Source organism: Cryptomeria japonica, chromosome 6, assembly GCF_030272615.1.
Source record: "Cryptomeria japonica chromosome 6, Sugi_1.0, whole genome shotgun sequence".
NCBI classification, from domain to species: Eukaryota; Viridiplantae; Streptophyta; class Pinopsida; order Cupressales; family Cupressaceae; genus Cryptomeria; species Cryptomeria japonica.
Window position 1 is genome coordinate 452,097,604 of NC_081410.1, and position 11,617 is coordinate 452,109,220.

The 11,617-nt window shown below is 36.8% G+C and overlaps 1 protein-coding gene across 1 annotated transcript; it reads left to right on the forward strand.

Annotated features, from left to right (window-relative positions):
* The first annotated feature begins 5,115 nt into the window (after positions 1-5,115).
* On the forward strand, positions 5,116-11,375 carry LOC131051047 ((R,S)-reticuline 7-O-methyltransferase-like). Its single transcript, XM_057985392.2, has 4 exons — positions 5,116-5,399; positions 5,488-5,699; positions 10,916-10,980; positions 11,061-11,375. Exons 1-4 carry the CDS (start codon positions 5,116-5,118, stop codon positions 11,373-11,375), a joined length of 876 nt encoding a protein of 291 aa, XP_057841375.2.
* The last annotated feature ends 242 nt before the right edge of the window (positions 11,376-11,617 follow it).

Genomic DNA, 11,617 nt, shown 5'->3' on the forward strand with positions numbered 1-11,617 from the left:
ATCAAATTTTCAAATTTTTGATTCATCTCCCAAGGGGGCATTATCAACATCATTTATCAAATCTGGGGCATGACATGAACATCTCGACACGACATCACACTGATCACAACCAAATCATGATGACACATCATTTTCTTTGAATCAACATGTGCACACACGTCACTTCAAAGAGGGGAAAAATGTAGACGTATAAAAATGACCATATTCCTAAATGAATATTTAATGTTCATTTTATTCTCATTCCTCTATTTTAGTTAAATCTAGTTTAATTAAATCACCCACATTCTTCTATTTAATTAAATAAATTATTCAATTTATTTATTTAAATTCACTTAAGTCCTTTATATCATTTAATTGAATAAATCATTTTATTTAATTAAATCACTTCTCTCTACTTTTTAATTAAATTTACATTTAATTAAATAGTTCACCCCAATTAAATAAATCTAATTTATTTAAATCCCCAATTTGCAACCAAATTGAAATAAAGCAATTTAATTCAATTAAATCCTATTATCTCTCACCCACTTGCATCCTAACCCTCTTCCTAAATTCTTCTAGAACCCATCTAATCCTAATCAATTAGCCTAAACCCATCAATTATCCCCTTTCCCTAAATTTGAGGAGGTCACTTCTCAAATTTGGAGTAAAGTCTTCAAAAGGCATTAAAGCCTTTATGCCTTCAACAAGCTAACTTGTTGAATACCCCCAAATTTGGAAGGACTCTTACAAATTTGTCCCCAAAGTCTTCAAACCATTAATGGTTTACTAACCCTTAGTGGCATGGTTAGAGACTTTTTGCCTAATTCAACCTTCATCTAACCCATGGGTCTCATCAAGCATTCATTGCTTTGACCATGGTTATCCCTTTAACCTTTGCACAAGAGTATACCCCTTGGGTAAAAGCTTTATCCATTGGATAACCCTAACCTAACCTTGACCCTTACCTTCTAAGGTAACCATGAGGTCTTCTCAAGCATTTAACGCTTCTTACCTCTCCTCTCAAGCAGTCTTATGTTGACAATTGTCACCATTTCATTGGTGAGAATTGTAAACAGGGATAGATAACTTTCAATCCTGACCCTTGATTAACTCTAATCTTGACCACCCATTGTCCTATCTTCCCTATAAATAGAGCTCGCATTCGTCCATTTCAAGGATCCAATCTTTTAGTATCTCATTTATGCTCAATTTTATCAATACATCTAGCCTCTCTTTGTAATAGGAATTAATCTAATAAGCATTTTAGAGCATTTCTATTATCATTAGCTTAAATCATATAACTAGTATATCATGTTAGGATAGTATTGCTACTAACCTTGTCATCTTATAATCTAGTTTAGCTCATTTGTAGAATCATGCATACATAGGATGCATTCATGTTAAAATCAATCTAAAGCATCCCTCGTTCTTGCATTCGTCATCCCTAAGTCACTTTGCTTAGTGATCTGAGAGCAAAGACATTGGTTTGAGGGGCCGTGTGAGATAGAGAACCATGGAACCTACCTTGGGAAGTTGAGTCATTCTTCATGACTCCATAATTTGCACCAAGAAGTCTTGTGGGTGTGTGGACAAGCCCTTTGAACAATATTTTCACATTTTGAGTTTCATCAACCCACTTTTCCTGCATACAATATGCATTAGGAGAGAGTAATACCTGAAAATTGTTGATTTGCCAATTTTGAAATCACATAGGGCATTATCCAGAACCTCATCTACTTAGGAAGCATAGTCAAAAGACCTATTGATATCCCTACTTTAGATATCCATAAAAAATCATCAGCATCCAATTTGGAATCAATTTCCTAGCATCTATAACACATACTTAACATAAGGCATAGAATGTGTCAAAAAAATATATTTTAAAAAAATTATTGCTGTAAGGGGCAATCTGTTGTGGTGTCGACTTTTTATCATCCCCATTTATGTGTGGAGGCCTGAATGATGCCAATTTTCTTCTATATAGGAGCTCATTTTTCTTGTATTATGTAACTAACTCATGTGGCTCAATAGCCCAATCTATGTTAGGGTTGAGCATAAAAACTTCATTGATGACATCTCTAGCGATTTTTTATCCTCTCACCTTCACTAGACACAATCTCTCTAGTATCAAGCCTGTAATTTGAAGCAATTTCAACGATCAATTCAGTGTTTAAATGGACATTTGGAACTACAAGCTTTTCCAAATTGCAATTCCAGATATTCGATACTGGGATTCTCTCTTTCTTCTTATTATAACCTCTTCTCTACATGCTAAAACCCCATGGTAGAATCAATGCATCTCTAATTGTATCAAAATTGTCAATAATGAATGCATTTGGTCCGGACCCTGGCTTAGACCTCTTCTACATTTCTGTTCATCTAGGAAGTTGCATGATTATTTCCTCAAAGAATTTCATCTTTCCCAAACTAGAGGACTCTGCCATTTCTAGGGTTAGGGTTTATGCGCAGACTCAATGAAACAGCAACAAGAAGCTCTTGAAATTCAATTCAGGCTTAAACCTTTAGCACTTAGTTAGTTATAAACAATCAAGACTTATGTAGAGAAAACCTAAAGGCTAAAAGGTATGCAGCATAATGCAGACAATAATCACTTTTGAGAAACCCTAATTGCGACAGTAAAGAAGCACAAAATAATAGAGCATATACATAGCAATCTAAGTGTGAAATAGAGAAGGAATGGTGCTAAAATAGGCAAAAGATGTGGATCATAATGGGCAAATTGGACCCATTTACTATGGGCACGTACGCTGGTGTGATAGCAGGAGAGAGTCCTTGAAATTCATATTTGAATGTTGGGGCCCCAACAACAAACTCTTGGTCAGTCGAGGATGAATGAGAAGCAAACACATAGAAATTTTAATGTTTTCATTTTGCCCTTAGTTCTCAAGCCTTCACAGAATTGTGGAACTAACTTGGCCATGCATCCCTGCCCAATCACGCAATCGCATAGAGATCCTAGCCATTGATCTTCTATGAAATCATCTTCCTTTATCGCACTTAGAAGTGGGGAGAATTTGACCCACATTCTTATTACATGGCTCAGCTATCCATGTGTTCATATTTCATTTTCTCTCGGTAACTGACATCATCCTACACGGGACCTATATGCCACATCTGAAGGCGATTTGCGGAGTTAACTTCTAGGTGCACCTTTTGGCAATCCTGTAATCGTGCGATCATCGGGTCCATCGATCTCGTTTAGGTTGCTTACTACATATGTTACAAAGGATTGGACCCTACCGGGCCTACCTTTTTGCCATGTCATCCTAACATCCATGCGTCATTTGTTCATTGGTCCACATATACGCATAGTAAGTTCGAGCAGGTCCCACTACCCATGTAAGTGGTGGGGTTGTGGAATTAACTTGAATAGGCAACTTCTATTAGTAGTGCAGCTGCATGATAATTCAGGTCGTCAGATCACTAGGAAGTGACCAATATATATTACAAAGATATAGAACTCACCTTTGTTTACATGTCCATGACCGCCAATCTGGCTAGAGCTTTTTAGTCCTTGTGGGATCTGACCTGTTCAAATGGGATCCATGTACCAGGTAGCAAGGTGGGGTTGTGGAGTTAGCATTAACTGGCCAATTGACCTAATCACGCAACTGCACACAAATGCAAGTTGTAGATTTGGTTGAAGATGAGGGAAAATTAAGCAATAAAAGGAAAGGGTCAGACATGATAGTTAACACAAGGGGTCAATCACCGAAATGACATAATAGGCTTTAAAGATAACTTAAATCACCGGAAACTAACTGCTAAAGGTCGCCACCTAAAAAGAACAAAAAGAAAATGCAGTAGGGCTAGACTTAGTGTTTAAGGTTTTAGGCTTAGAATATGAAAATAACTTAAACCCTGGACCATTCTTAGAGAAATAAATTCAAAATACATCCCAACATAACCCATGTAGAGATAAGAAAAGAGTTGCTACGCTTCAATGTCAACCACATTTGATGCATCCAATTCATTTACAGGTAATTCATCATAAAAAGTAATCGGATAATCTATATGGTCATGGTTAACATACCATACATTGGATTCTCATTTGATCCTCTCTCATTATTTCATAATTTCCTCTATAAATGACCAATACCAACAACAATGATGCAGAATGGTTTATAAATGGAGTTCATCCCAACAAAAGAACCCCAAAATCATTTCACTCTTTACTAGGAATGCATGTGAACCAAGTTTTGGCATAAATAATTTCTAAGTATACCCCACCTTTATTAATTATTCATGCAAGATTCCATAAACTTCCAATTTGTGTAACTTTGATTAGTGTCAACAATTCCAATGATAAATATATATCCACACATGTATTAAAAAATGTGGAAGTTGAAACAGACACGTCATCATATGCAATACATAGGGTTTCTTGGTTCATTCAAATACATAGAGTGTAAATCACAAGTTTACATGTGATTACTATAAATCTTAAGGATATTCACTATTGGTAATAAATTTTGTGACTTCGATTGACTATGATGCATAATGGAGCATGATGGTGAATGGTTTGTGTTATTATTCATTATTTCTCTTCTCCTCAACGCAACATGATGAAAGCATGTATGTTATAGTTAAGGAAACTACATTTTCATAAACTATTTAAATGTGACATTATTATCTTTTTTTCTATATTATATGGTTAATGTTATAATGATGTTGTTGAATTCAAATGGTTAAATATTAGACACTATGATTTCCTCGAATTGTTGTAAATAGTTGATGTGGTTATTACAACTTATAAAATTAAGATTGATTAAGAATGGAAATAAATATTTGTTGATTGAAAATCAATAGCAAAAGACATTATGTTATGAGTAAATTTAATGAAATAAGATATGAGAAAATATGTTATACCAAATTTTGGACCAAAAATTTTTACTAATCCCATTCTCTATTTGAATTAAGTGACAAAATTGTGGACTTTGCTCATAGTATTTTATTTAGATAGCTTCCCCATAATTTTCAAATTCTAACTGCAATTATGATAACTGAAGTTATAGGTTGAAAGTAATTATAAATAGTTGTTCTCATTCTCATTTGTGAAGCACATTGCATTTTGATTCAATCCATACATTGTGAACTTCTACTTGCTTCTCAATGGCTCCAACACTTACAGTTGCAATTCCCCAAGTTTCTGAACAAGAAGCCCAAATGGATAAGCTAAAACTGTATGACATAATTGCTGAGGCTTCAGGCTCTCTTGCCGTAGAAGAAATTGCTGCTCATTTTTCAGAGTCCACCAAAGAAGAAAGCCCACCTCCCATAGAATATCTGTTTCATCTTCTGAGATTTCTAGCCTCCCAAGAAGTGTTTATTGAATCCCACACCAGGAGGACTTCAGGCAAACTAGATATGGCCTCACAGGCCTTTCTAAATTACTTGTAAAGGAAACAAGAAAAGGAGGTGTATCCGTGCAAAACTATGTTCCTCATAGGCCTTTCTAAATTACTTCGCATTCAACAATCATAGTAGCCTCCAGGAATGGCAGCATCTGCATGAGTCTGTGTTAGAAGGCAGCAACGCCTTCAGTAAGCCAACAAGATTTATGAGGATTAATTCTTTGGTTGATGTTGGGGGAGGTCTGGGATCTGCCTTGTCTTTTATTATGGACAATTGCAAACACATTAGAGGAATTAATTTTGACTTGCCTTATGTCATTGCATCTGCACTTCCTATCGCTGGTAAGGTTGAACTTGGTCCATTAATTTTCTAAGAGTAGATGTGTTATTGTCAAGAGCCTCCTAACTCTGTAGGCATAATTAGTCTTAGGTCTTTTTAGTTTTGTTTAAAAGAAAAAGATTGGGTTCACAATGATGCCATCAGTTTACTAATTAGTACATATAATTATGAATAATTTCTGTTTATTAATATAATATTTTGTGCATCAAAATGATAGTAAGTAAATATGGTGTTGTTTTTTTTAAATTATAGGAGTTCAACATCTGATTGTAAGCTAATATGGGTTGGTTTTTAACATTGTAGGAGTGTTAGGGTTTCAAGCAGATCCGAAGCAAATATGAACTAACAATTATATGCAGATTTAAATACAAAAGATAAAGGAATAAAACAAGACACAGATAACACAGAGATTTAATGTGGTTCACCCAGAATGGGTTACGTCCACCATACACAGCCATCCAATCTTTCTTATTATCTAGCAAAAATAGTACATCAACCTTACAATGCCTTAAGAATCCTAGCCACTTATAACATGCATTTTTAGGGAAACAATCAAAGTCGACCTTTTTAGGGTTTTATTACAATGTCGGTTTTCATCAACAAAAAATACCCCCCAAAAATTTTTCTTGGGGGCTCCCACCCCTGAACCCCCACTTTTCTCAGGGGCTGCCACCCCTGAACCCCTGCCCAGGGCCCGGCCCGGCCCCGGACCCTGGTGAGGATACATGCTGAGTGTACAGTACTTTTCTGATCAGTCACCACATTTCAACAATCTCCCACTTGGAGACTGATCAGGCTCCACATCGAATAATCTCCCACTTGGAGATTGATACTACATGACACCACTGTACATGCAGCATCTGCTGGATAAAACACTAGGACTCGACTGGTATAAATTCCACAATTATCAATCAAGAAGACCAATAGAAACTGATGAAGAAATCAGTTTCTCCTGTGGAACTACCTTCGTGAACATATCAGCAGGATTCTCACTTGTGTGAATCTTCTCAAGCCATAACTGACCCTCCTCCAAAATAGTCTGGATGAAGTGGTACTTGAGCTGAATGTGCTTTGTCCTTGAATGAAAAGCAGAGTTCTTCACAAGATAAATGGAACTCTGGCTATCAGTATACAATGGGAGATCCTCCTATGTCTGACCCAATTCCTCTAGAAAACATTGTAACCAAATCATCTCCTTGCTGGCTTCTGTAGCAGCAACATACTGAGCTTCAATGGTTGAAAGTGCAACAACCTTTTGTAGCCTAGAAACCCAACTGACTACAGTTCCCCCTATAGTAAAAGCATACCCTGTAGTACTCCTCCGTGAATCAATATCACCCACTAGATCCGAGTCAACAAATCCACTCAGAGCAGCATTAGATCCTTTGAAACATAATGCCTTCGTAGTAGTTCCTTTCAAATACTGAAGAATCCATTTCACAGCATTCCAATGTTCCATACCCGGATTACTCATAAACCTGCTCACAACTCCCATTACATGTGCAATATTTGGCCTTGTGCATACCATTGCATACATCAGACTGCTAATAGCTAATGAATATGGGATGTTAGACATTTTATTAACCTCTTCTTGTGCCTTTGGGCACATCTCCTTAGTCAATTTGAAATGACTAGCCAAAGGTGTACTAACTACTTTTGCATCCTGCATGTTAAATCTTTTCAACACCTTTTTTATATATTCACTTTGGGACAAATTCAAGGTTCTATTTTTCCTGTCCTGTGTAATCCTCATACTGGGAATTTGCTTAGCTGCACCCAAATCTTTCATAGCAAATGACTTGGCTAATTTTTGTTTAAGATCATTTATGTGTTCCATGTTAGAACCAACAACAAGCATGTCATCAACATAAAGCAACAGGATAATATAAATGCCATTATCCAATCTCTTAAAATATACACAATGATCAGAATGACATCTATGATAACCGTGTTCAACCATGAAACTATCAAATTTTAAATACCATTGTCGGGGTGCTTGCTTTAGGCCATACAAACATTTCTTCAACCTGCACACCAAGTTCTCCTTTCCTTTGACCTCATATCCCTGTGGTTGCAACATGTAAATTTCCTCCTCCAAATCTCCATGGAGAAAAGTTGTTTTGACATCTAATTGTTCAAGATGTAAATCATCTACAGCCACAAGACTAAGTACAGTTCTAATTGAAGTCATTTTTACAACTGGAGAAAATATTTCATCATAATCTATACCCTTTTTCTGTGCAAAACCTTTTACCACAAGTCTGGCCTTATATCTTTTCTGACCTCCTTCCTCCTCCTTCAGCCGATAAACCCATTTGCTAGGCAAGGATCTTTTTTCTGCAGGTAAAGGGACTAAGTCCCAAGTCTTATTTTTCATCAAGGAGTCTATCTCCTCTTTCATGCCTAGCTCCCATTGTTGTTTGGCATCCACCTACATTGCTTCTTCATATTCTTCTGGTTCACCAGAATCTGTTAATAAAATAGAATACAAAGAAGGAGAAAATCTTTCAGGGGGTCTACTTGTCCTCATAGAACGTCTAACACTTGCAGGAGTTTGTGGGACAATCTGTTGTTGCTGAGCATCAGGTACCTGTGGCATTTCATTTTCAGGAATTTCATCCAACACCACATATTCTTGTTTGTCTTGTTCATGCTTCTTTTCCTGCATCTGTTATTTATACATAACCTTCTCATTGAATATAACATCTTTACTTCTATTTATTTTCTTATTTTCAAAACTCCATAACCGATAGCCATATTCATCTATCCCATATCCAATGAAGGTACATTTCTGAGATTTAGCATCAAGCTTGGTTCTATTTTCTTTATCAACATGGACAAAAGCTTCGGAACCAAAAGTTTTTAGAAAAAATAATCTACCTTTTTACCAGTCCATGCCTCCTCTGGAATACCACCATCCAAAGGGGTTGAAGGTTCTCTATTTATCAAATAGATAGTAGTATGTACAACATCTGCCCAAAAATGTAAGGGCAATCCAGCATGCAATCTCATGCTCCTCGTGCGTTCCATGATAGTCCTATTCATTCTCTTTGACACACCATTTTCTTGTGGAGTTCCTGGAACTATCTTCTGCTTTCTAATCCCATTTAAAGAGCAGTAATCCTCAAATGCTTTTCTGCAATACTCACCTCCATTATCCGATCTGAGACACTTCAACTTTTTTCCTGTCTCATTCTCAACCAAAGCTTTCCATTTCTTAAAAGTTTCAAAAAATATCTGATTTTTGTTTTAGGAAATATACCCATGTTTTTCTGGTTGAGTCATCAATAAAACTAACATAATAACAAGAGCCACCAAGAGATGATACCTGAGCCGGTCCCCATACATCCGAATATACAAGCTCTAACTTCTCACTCTTCTTCTCTTTCCCAACCTTGAGAAATCTGACTCTTTTCTGTTTACCATAAACATAGTTTTCACAGAACTCTAAATCAATCTTCTTTAGTCCTGACAATAGATTTTTGGAGTGAAGGGTTTTCATCCCTTTCTCACTCATGTACCCAAGCCTATGGTGCCACATTATTGAGTCTGTTCTTGCAAAATTTATTGTTGTTGTCCCTGCAGTAACTTTATTTGTAGCAGCTAGGGTAGAGTAAGTGTTACCTGTACATAGAAATAATGTGCCTACCTTCACACCTTTAGCTATTACTAATGATCCTTTAGCAACCTTCCACATACTGTCTAAGAGGGTAACTATGCAACCTTCACTACCTAGTTGCCCTGCAGAAATTAAATTTCTTCTTAAATTAGGAACATGTCTTACCTCCTGCAGAAACCAGTCATTTCCATTCTGCAACTTGATCTTTATCTTTCCTTTTCCAACAATTTGACAGGGCTCATCATCACCCAAATATACCTGTCCAAAATCACCTTGAACATAATCTAGAAAATATTTTCTATGGGGTGTAGCATGAAATGAAGCCCCAGAATCTATTACCCAAGAATCATTAACATTATCCAAACATAAGATTAAAGCATCTTGTAAAGTATTACTTGCAATATTAGCTTCCTTACTGTCATTTTCATTTTTGTCTCCTTCTTTGTTTTTCCAAGACCAACAGTCTTTCTTTAGATGACCAGGCTTTCCACAGTACCAACAATCTTTTTTTCCTCTAGATTGAGAGTGTCCTTTCTTTGACTTCCCTTGTGACTTCTCATTCCAAGGGCCTTTTCCTCTATCCTTTGATCTTCCTCTGTTCTCCACATTCAAAACACTACCTGATGATGTTGGAGTCTCACCTGTGCTTTTCCTTCGCAAAATCGCACCAACCGTTGATCCATCTCAACTGCCACGTGTACACCACCTCAGTGCCATGTCATTGCCACCTAGGAGCCACATCATTGCCACCTCACCAGGGCCCGCCTGCTGGACATCTGACTGGACCTGCCACCTATGCGCCACCTGGCTTTTGCCATTTCACAACCTCTAACTTTCATGCATCTTTCCTTCCAATGGCCGCCACAAATCCTTTTGATATAGGTAATCCTCCATCTGCCTTTTCCATAACTGATAATTCTGGCCGTTAAACTTTTCGACCTTGAATTTGGAATCCTCCATTGCTCCCACTCAAAGCTGAGAGTTCTGCCAATTTATAGAATACCTCACTCTGATACCATGTTGAAACATAGACCAGCTAGGACTTGAACCTAGGACCTTCCATCGCTGCTGGAGTGCTCTACCACTGAGCTACTGGCCCCTCTTGGACCAATCTGTCGTCAGTCCGGGTGTGGCTTATTTCCAATGCCAATACCCCCCCTTAAGCCACACCTCTCGTATGCTTGGGGCTCCTAGCCTGGACCTAGCTCTGATACCAATTGTTAGGGTTTCAAGCAGATCCGAAGCAAATATGAACTAACAATTATATGCAGATTTAAATACAAAAGATAAAGGAATAAAACAAGACACAGATAACACAGAGATTTAACATGGTTCACTCAGAATAGGTTACGTCCACCATACATAGTCGTCCAATCTTTCTTATTATCCAACAAAAATAGTACATCAACCTTACAATGCGTTAAGCATCCCAACCACTTATAACATGCGTTTTTAGGGCAACAATCAAAGTCGACCTTTTTAGGGTTTTATTACAATGTCGGTTTTCATCAACAAAAAATACCCCCCAAAAAATTTTCCCGGCGAGGATACGTGCTAAGTGTACAGTACTTTTCTGATCAATCGCCACATTTCAACAAGGAGTACAACATGTGAGTGGCAATATGTTTGAACATATTCCATCAGCTGATGCAATCTTTATCAAGGTATATAATCTTAGGTTACATTTGCTTCAACTTTATAATCTTAAAGAGTAACTTAAATTGAATTGAAAATTTTATTGCAGTCAGTTTTGCATGATTGGAGTGATGATGATTGTGTAAGAGTGTTCAGAAGGTGCTATGAGGCTATACCAGAAAATGGAAAAGTTATAATCGTTGATGCCCTTATCGTTGAAAGAAAAAAATCTAAAGATAACAAAGAAAATCTTCTAAGGGGAGTGGGATTGGTATTTGATATGGAAATGATGCTATTGAGTACTGGTGGAAAGGAGCAAATAGAGATGGAGTTTAAACAAATTCTTAGCAAAGCGGGTTTCAAAAGCTACACCATCTTCAAATTACCATCTTTTCAAAAGATTATTGAGGTCTCCAAGTTTTGAATCAATTGAGTGTCACATTATTACTGATGTATTAGATGCTCCATGTATGTTTAGAGTACTTGGTTATAATATTATATAAATAAATTACTATCATCACTTAAAGGAATGATAAATGCATCATTCTTTTAGGGGAGATATAATTACTAGTTCCTAGAGCTCTTTGGATTGGTTTAGTTTCAAACCACTTCGAGTTAGTTGATCTTTTGTTGTTCTGTCTCTTCCTCAATTGTGATGTGAGTGTT

Bases quoted from the DNA above. Each gene is read 5' to 3' on its own strand.
- LOC131051047 (XM_057985392.2), top strand. From the start codon at position 5,116: ATGGCTCCAACACTTACAGTTGCAATTCCCCAAGTTTCTGAACAAGAA. The intron at 5,700-10,915 runs GTAAGGTTGAAC...CATTTCAACAAG, and splicing joins ATCTGCACTTCCTATCGCTG to GAGTACAACATGTGAGTGGC. The intron at 10,981-11,060 runs GTATATAATCTT...ATTTTATTGCAG, and splicing joins CTGATGCAATCTTTATCAAG to TCAGTTTTGCATGATTGGAG.